Consider the following 9459-nt stretch of genomic DNA (forward strand, 5'->3'; position numbering starts at 1 on the left):
TCTAGAAGTAAAACCTTCCAAGAAATATCCAAGTGTTTACGTGGAGACTCGCCCAACAAATGCTTCCGATAAGAGATGAGTTGGCTAAGTAGGGAGTTATTTAAGGTGTGCATTTCCTCGTATGTCCGTTATGTTTAGGTTTAGAAGAATATCACTGTCACTTGTTTCTTTAAGGTTCTGTTGTAAAAGATGTTTGGTATTGTATTTTTTTACCACTAGTATCTAGTCCCACTAGACCGCCTAATCTGGTTAGGGGGTCAATTATGCTTTTTGATTCGCCTATGTGAGGAAGATCGAAGAATAATCTTAGAATTGTTATTTGGTTAGTTGTTGTTAGGATTGTTTGTCTGATTAGAAATAATACTCTCTTTAATGCTGGGACGAAATGGGCCCGAAATATTGTTTTGATGGCCAAATTATTATCGTGGAACTGGGTGAGACTAGATTTAAGGGTCATCTCCTTTGTATCAAAGATGATTGGATAAAAAATTCTCTAAACCGTTTGAGTTAATGTTCTCTTTTCCTTTCTCCCTTTTGTATTAGGGTTGAGTATCATCTGTGCTCGCTTTAATATCATCTTTTGCTTATAAAAATAATCGTAAATTCTTTAATTTGTAAATAATTAAGGTATGAGGATGTTAATTTATATATTAATTATTTGTTTGATATCCCTTTTAAGAAGTTACAAAATTATATTTATTTTAGAATAATATTATATATATAATAAAGTAATTTTATTATATATATATATATATATATATATATATATATATATATATATATATATATATATATATATATATATATATATAAATCTTAACCAGAATTATAAAATCTTACTTTTAGCTTTATATGCTATGTATTTTAAGTTTCATTGCTATAAGTGGTTGTATTATTGAATGAAAATTATTATTACAATAATAATAATAATAATAATAATAATAATAATAATATTAACAATAATAATAATATACTATTGTGTAAGAGACGGTGTTTTAAAAACCGGACCAGACATTAAACCGGTGAGGGTACTGAGTCACTGGTCGAACCGCATTACTAAACCGGGTTAAACATGATAACTCGGTTAAATAGACCGGTCGTTATAACATAATTATATAGGTGTAAAACCTGTTGAACCGGATTATTCAGTCTCTACAAAATATAGTTAACACTTAAATGTTTTGAAAATATCATATTATAAATAAATTAACAAGATCATAATTTAACTTAAATTTTAAACATAGGTATACATAATGAAATAGTACAAAACTATAATGTATTGCAAACAAAGTTTAATCGTAACATAATATAATTGAATAATTTATAACAAAATAATTCCAATTGTCTACTAAATTTAATTTCAAGAAAAAAATTATTTCAATGATGGGATCTTTTTCTTCAATATCAGAATCATCGGTAACAAAATCAGGAAAAAATTTAAATAACAATGTTTAAAAAAAAAATTACCAAAAAAAATAAGTTTTTCAAAAAATTTATCAAAATGTCTAGGTTTTGCGGGACCCCCTGGGATATGCGCCAAACCATTTGGCGCATTGGTATACTATTTTACTCAAATAGCCAATTCATTTGCCGTATGAGTGTAATAGGAATATGAAAAGAAAAAAAAAATACCCACATAGGCGCCAAACCATCTGGCGCATACACCTAATTTTGTACCAATGCGCCAATTTATTTGGTGCATACTCCTGGCGCATACACCTAATTTTGTACCAATGCGCCAATTTATTTGGTGCATACTCCAGGGGGTCCTGCAAAACCTAGACACTTTGGTAAATTTTTTGAAAAACTTATTTTTTTTAGTAATTTTTTTTTAAACCTTGATATTTAATTTTTTTTCACAAAATCAACCGTATCAATAATATTTTTTCTTTTTATTTTATTTTATTTCTTTTAATTTTTCCTTAAAATAATCAAAATAATGTGGTTTTAAGTTTTTTAAAAATTAATAAAATGCACTAAAATTGCTGGTTCAGAAAAACCGTCAATTTTCTCGAGTTTTAAGGTTTACACCGATTTTAACCGATTCACACTAATTCAATGACATTTCCGATCCAGCTATTGAGGCAGACCGATTATCTGTCTGGTTTCCAATTTCACCGGTCTGATCAGTCGGTCCGGACCGGTCCGGTTTCTTTATTCTGTCTTCAACTTTTGCCGACAATTTAATTTTTAAAAAGAAAAGACAGGTTGTTATTTTAGGAAAATGTGGTACAAAAAATGCAATCAATAAGTACTGGATGGGTGGGGGACATGTACATTATAGAAATAAAAAGAAAAATTTAATTATTTTTCTGACTCAGAAAGAAATCTCATTAACAATAAATAATTAACAAAAATTGTTTTAGCTATATATGTAATGTATTTTAAATTTAAATCTCTTTTCAAGAATATATTAAATTCTGACTAAAATGAAATAAAATAATAATTCATATTTATCTATTTTATTTTTTATTGAAAAAGAAAAAAAATTTATTGAAAAAGAAAAAATAATATATATATATATATATATATATATATATATATATATATATATATATATATATATATATATATATATATATATATATATATATATATATATATACTCCAAGAGTAAGTGTTGAGCACTTACTCCGAATCTTAACCATTGGTTTTCATTAATCTAACGGTTTTAACTGATCATTTAATCTTGTTATTTTTGGAAATATTGTTTTATATAAAAAAATAATTAATTCCGTTAGATTAATGATAATCAATAGTTAAGATTTAGAGTAAGTGTTCAACACTTACTCTTGAAGTAAATAAATAAATATATATATATATATATATATATATATATATATATATATATATATATATATATATATATATATATATATATATATATATATATACCCGAAGAGTTACACCACGTGTTACACTCGTTCAAAAACTACATCTCGAATTAATATTTTTTAAATTCAACCCTTGGATTGAAACATAATATCATATAGATCATACCTATAAAGTTTGAGCTTAATCTATAATGATTTACTATATCATCAAGATATCCAAAGATTAACGTTAAAATGAGCTTTCATATAACGTTAATTTTGATGTGATTCAATGACATTGTAAATCATTATAGATTAAGCTCAAACTTTATAGGTATGATCTATATGATATTATGTTTCAATCCAACGGTTGAATTTAAAAAATATTAATTCGAGATGTAGTTATTGAACGAGTGTAACTCGTAGTGTAACTCTTCGGGTGTAATTTGATCCCTCCTCATATATATATATATATATATATATATATATATATATATATATATATATATATATATATATATATATATATATATATATATATATATATATATATATATATATGATAATTACATTTTTATATGAGAACATGAGAATGAATCAAAATCATTAGATTTTAAAATAAATTGTGCAAATAATTTATGAGAGAGAAAAAAATATGAACACATAATTTGCCCAATTTATTTTAAAATCTAATGGTTTAAATTATTCTCATGTTCTTATTGTCATTCTCATATATATATATATATATATATATATATATATATATATATATATATATATATATATATATATATATATATATATATATATATATATATATGTGTGTGTGTTTTTTTTTTTTTTTTTAAATAAATTACATTTTAATAAATAAAATTTATTTTAAAATGAATAGTATTCTCAGATTTATAAAATTATTTATAGTAAAAGTGGAATATCTCTGAATACTATAATTATACATTTTATTTTTTAAAAAAAAATCTTAAATAACACTTATTTTTGAACAGAGAGAATTATGAGCAAACCGAGTCAATCCAATATAAGAGATATAAAAAAACAAAAGAGGAATCTAAAATTACAAATGAATATTATGAAAAAAACAATTAAAAGCGATTTAGATAAATCGGTAATCATAATAGGATTTAATGGAAATACACTGACAGTGTAAAGTAGTTTTACACTGTCATTGAGTTGTAGCCGTTAAATATTTATTGAATTTTGACTTTTATTTTAATAATTTATAAAATAATATATGTGAACGGCTGTGATGCACTGACTTTGTAAAGAATTTTACACACACAGTGCATATCCATTAAACCCATAAAAAAATATTTCAATTTTAATTATCAAAATAATAAAAACTTAACCTTTTCGGCCAACGCTTATGATTGCTCTATTTGATTTTAATATATATATATATATATATATATATATATATATATATATATATATATATATATATATATATATATATATATATATATATATATATATATATATATATATATATATATATATATATATATATATATATATATATATACTTTCTAAATAATGCAAACCACTTGCCAACCAAATAATGTTAAAAGCAATGTTTTAAAACTCGGATTGACCCGGTCGGTGGAATCGGTTCAACCTTGAACCGTTGTTTAATCCGGTTCGATTTGAACCAATAAATGGTTAAGTCTATAAAATTGGAATAAATTTGCTTCAAGCGTATAAAACCAAAATATCTATAATATCGGACTGATTTTGGTGAAACAGACGGTTAAAAAAATCAAAGATAATTTTTTATGTTTTACTTCATTTTATTTTTTTGTTTAAATCTAAAAAATTAATTATAGAAAACATTTAAAATTGTATAGATGGAAAATAAAGAATAAAATTGAAAGACAATATAAATGTAATAGAAAGAGAAGAAATAATGTAATGTTTGTGGACACGTGGTCTTTAAAGAGATCTTAAAAATTATACTGATGAAGTTATGACTTTGAGTTAAGCAATTAGGACAAATATATACATACATATTGGTCCTTAATTAATTTTATGATTTGTTCTTTGTTCTTACATTGCATTTTTCTTATCTTGTAAGCTTGTTTATCAGTATCATATTTATTTGAGAATGTTATTTTACAAATTATAATATAAATTAATTTTATTAGAATATTTAGTAATCTATTTATTTTTTTTAATTTAAATTTAATATACGGTTCAACTACAGTTTTATCGGTTGAACCGATTGAACCATGACCCGCATGTTTTAACGGTTCTTTCTCTGGTTCGGTTTTTAAAACATTGGTTAAAAGATAATAAAATATTTTTCAAAAACCACCAAAATTGCAAAAATGGTCCAAAGTCTAGAGACCAATTTTATTAATTTTTTTTTAATTTATTTGTCAAAAATTAGTAGGAAGTTTTAAAAAATATTTTTTATTAGTAAAATTTATTATTTAATGTTTGAATGTGAAATTACATTAAAAAAATTAAATAAAATATTTAATTTTAAAATAAATTAATTAAAATTACATTAAGTCTTATAGTTAATGTTGTTATTTAAAAATTATGGTGCGTATAATTTTTATAAATTCACTATAACAATGCTTATGAAAAAAAAATTCACTATAATAAAATATTGTCCAATTCCTTTTTATAAAAACTATTTATTTATTTTTTTGATCACATATAAAAACTATTTATAATAATTTATTAAATGGTTAATATATCATAACTAAACATAAATTAAAATTATTTTTATGTAATAACTCTAAAAAATATTTTTTAAATAAAAACAAGAGGAAATAATAGAAAGTATGAATTTAAAATTTCGATTCATTAAAAAAAATGAAAGTAAGATCAATTCTTATCTTTAATATTTAAAAATTATAAAATTTATGTTAATATTTAGGTAAAAACTAGAAGAAACGTATTAAAGAATCTTTAAAATAATTTTTTTTCAAAAAATAAATAAATACATAAAATGGTAACTTAAAAAAGAGGGAGGGGAGAGAGAAAAGTAAAAAGAGATAGGAGAGAGAGAGGGGGGGAAGCATCCTATTCCTATACATAATGGTGCAAGGTAGCCAAGGCAAGTTAGTGTGGTACAAGAAACAATGATGCTGATTTGACATTATAAACTTTATACTTTGCCCATGCTATGCTACACACTATTCTACTTTGTTTGCTTTCACTTTATAAGGATTTTAGGTCTGTCTCAACTTTTATGACTTTCAAACTCAAAATTATTAATCAAACCAAACAAATTGATACCCACTTACATCACTCTCCTTTTACCTTTATATTCTTTTCAGTTTCACTCTTTCATCCACTATTGTCCAAAAATACTTCTATTTTTCTCCTTCCAACGTTAACAACTATTCACTCAAATTAACCTTTTTTTTTTTAATTCACTTTTTACTCATTACATATAGACAAGTTTCACACTTTTCCTTTTTTCAAATAATAATAGTGAAAATGATGGCATGTGAAAAATCTTTTTTATTCTTTATTTGCATACATTGAAACTTTACTTTGAAAAAGTATATATTTTTAATTTAAAGAAAAGAATATTATTACCTTGGGAAATAAAATAACGCATGAATATATTAAATATAATTGATCTTATCTTTTTCAAAAATGAATATATTTTGATACTCACACAACAAATATACTTCATATTTTATTTGTTTTGAATTGACCAGATATAACATTATTGTCTGGATTTTTTTTGACAGAACATTATTGTCTAGATATTACCTCATTTTCCATTATTTTATTCCAATAAAAGTCATGGAAAGTTTTTTTAAACAACATTGGAATTACCACTATAATATTTATTCCATTTTCTAATTACCACTATAACATATTTTCTTTGACTAAATTGATACCGTCCCAAAAATATAAAATAAATATCAAACAACAACAAAAATTTGTAAAAAAATAAAAGATTTCTATTCCTTTTTATTTTATTGTTTTTTTCTTCTAACTGTAACAACATATTTAATTAAATAAAAAACCTAAAACTAAACCTATTTTTCTCTCTAATAATTTGTAAATATTCTAAACCCTAATCTAAATTTCTTAACCTAAGAAAGATTAACATGAACACTAGCATCCATGCCAGAGTCACAAACTGGACACTTCCTAACAGTGGACCCACACACATTACAAAGACACAAATGCCTGCATGGTAATAACAGCACAATTGATTCCCTCACCCCACAATTCTTACACAACCTAACCAAACCACCACTGCAACCACCACCACCACCAACTATCGGTGCCACCGCGGTATCTTCCGCATCATCGGCCGCATTATTGCTACCGCAGCTCGATTCGGCGTCGTCCTCGATCAATGCGGCATGATGTTGTCCCTCTTTGACATGTGCCATGACTTGTTCCAAATTGTTACGTAGATAATTGGCTGTAGTTTCGTTTGTTTGTGCTAACTCTCTCCAAACCTGATTTTCAGCACTTAAATTTTTTACTCTTTCTTGAAGCATCCAATTTAAGTTTCCTATTCTTTGAATTTCTTCGTCTTTTTCTTTGATTTTCTTTGCCACTGTTTCTTGAATCACGCATGCCAACACTCTTGATTGCCTCATTTTCTGTTCCTCCAACTCCATTCTCATTTTCTCATTCTGTTCAACCATATAAAAATTAATATTAATTACTCATAAATATATAATATATTCTCAATTAGAAGAAAAATAATATATTACCATAAAAATTTAGAAAAAAAAATCTAATCACACTTTAATTAAAAAATTATTTAATTTTGAAGAATTATTAAAAAACCATAATAATCTTTAATAAAAATGGAAAACTAATCTATAATTTCGACCATTTTATTTATTTTAAAGATAATTAAAACGGAAAAGATAACCCATTTTCTGTTTTTTTACTTAAAAAACATTTATTACACACAATCTTTAAACATCTATGACATAATTTTAAAAAAGGAAAATGCTTAAAAAAACATAACCACGCAATCAAAACAGCTGAACTACTTCAAAAATTATAAAACATCCCATAATTATTTTCATTCAAAGTTTGAAAATTTCTCGCACCATTTTTTCAGTTACACTCTTTTTTCAATCAAAACAGTTTTTTGTTTTTTTTTTCAAACAAAAACTTTTCATAAATATAAAAAAATTATTTAAAAAAACTCAAAAAAAAAATGAAGGAAGAAAAATTACATGATGAGCAAGGATGCGATCGATTTCAGATTGCTGATTCTGAAATTGGTAGAGAACTTGATCAGCAAAGGATGATGATTCAGAGGAGATTACTCTGTTTTTCTGTTGAAGTGGTAGAGAAACCAATTCAGTTGATAAATCTCTGGATCTTTTTCTTTGAAGAGGATTGTTGTAAGTGAGACCGCTATCAGCTCTATTTTGATCACAAACATTTGATTGGTAAAAAGGTAGCATTGATTCATGCATTGTTGTCGGAATCGGCATAGCAGAATTCATCGGCGGAACATTGTACATGTTTGAGTTCATCATTTGTTGCTGTTGCTGATATTGTTGCTGCTGATTGGATTTCATCATTTCTCTGTATAAACAAAAAAAATTAATATTAGCAAAAAAAACTTTAAAAAAAATCTTAAAAACATAAAACATGTTTATGTTTCGAACCAGTATAACAAAATGAAATAAAGACGATTTTTTTCATTTTGTCATACTGGTTCGGAGATAAAATACTTTGTGTTTAACATAATGAATGGTTGTGAAACGGTGAGAGTACCTGTTTGTGAGTAAATGGGTAGAAGGCATGAGATTCATGAAGCTAGCTTCAACGGCCATGACAACAATAGATATATAAAGCTAAAGTTGTTTGTTGTTGTTGTTATGGTTGAGTGTGAGAAATTTGGTTTGGTGTTTGTGAGATATAGAGAGGAAGAAAAAGAGAGAATAAGAAGGAGATGAGGAAGAGCATGCAATAGATGTGGCTAAGTACTAGGGAGGCTGTATGAATGATTCAGATAAAGCTTAGTATTTATTTAGGCTATGGTTATTTATTTGTGGTTTTTTTTTAAAAAGAGTTATAGAAAGTCAAACGCATCTCTAAGAAAAATTATAAAAAATAATATTCAATTTATTGTTTTTTATTGTATTTAATTCAACCATCCCATTTTTGTTTCCAAAAAATATAATAAAGTGTTGTCAGAATTTGGTCTGGAGGATTCGTTTTCACGTTTTTTCTACTTTCACTCGTTTTTTGAAAATTGGGTTTTCAACTTTTCCTTTTTTATTTACTTTTACCAAGCATATTATATTCTTATATAATATTAAATACAGCATTATGGAATAAGATGGATTATTAGTAATATTCTATGGATAATAAATAAATAGTTAATTATAGTAGTATTATATATATTTTTATTTTACTAAAGAAGATAATTTCCATTTTTTTAATTGCCATATGTATCCTTGACAGCTTAGTCACACTAAATACGTGTATTTTTGGCTGTTTAGATTAGGAGCAATTTTGAGTGCACAAAGTTTATCATTCAAGGTGTCTAGGTTAAGTCATGCCGTCCAACCAAGAGATAGTTTTAAGATTTTACTAAAGTATGATAAATGCAAGAAAAAAAATGAAAAGTTTATAAAATTATATTTGTATATAGAAGCATTAGGGTTTATGGATA

General features: G+C 25.0%; 1 protein-coding gene across 1 annotated transcript; it reads right to left on the reverse strand.

Annotated features, from left to right (window-relative positions):
- Nucleotides 1–6735: 6735 nt before the first annotated feature.
- On the reverse strand, nucleotides 6736–8796 carry LOC131622436 (BOI-related E3 ubiquitin-protein ligase 1-like). Its single transcript, XM_058893462.1, has 3 exons — nucleotides 8556–8796; nucleotides 8006–8363; nucleotides 6736–7447 (listed from the first exon to the last, which is right to left on the reverse strand). Exons 1-3 carry the CDS (start codon nucleotides 8612–8614, stop codon nucleotides 6893–6895), a joined length of 972 nt encoding a protein of 323 aa, XP_058749445.1. The 5' UTR covers nucleotides 8615–8796; the 3' UTR covers nucleotides 6736–6892.
- Nucleotides 8797–9459: the final 663 nt, after the last annotated feature.

This window comes from Vicia villosa, unplaced genomic scaffold (genome assembly GCF_029867415.1).
Source record: "Vicia villosa cultivar HV-30 ecotype Madison, WI unplaced genomic scaffold, Vvil1.0 ctg.000030F_1_1, whole genome shotgun sequence".
Lineage (NCBI taxonomy): Eukaryota > Viridiplantae > Streptophyta > Magnoliopsida > Fabales > Fabaceae > Vicia > Vicia villosa.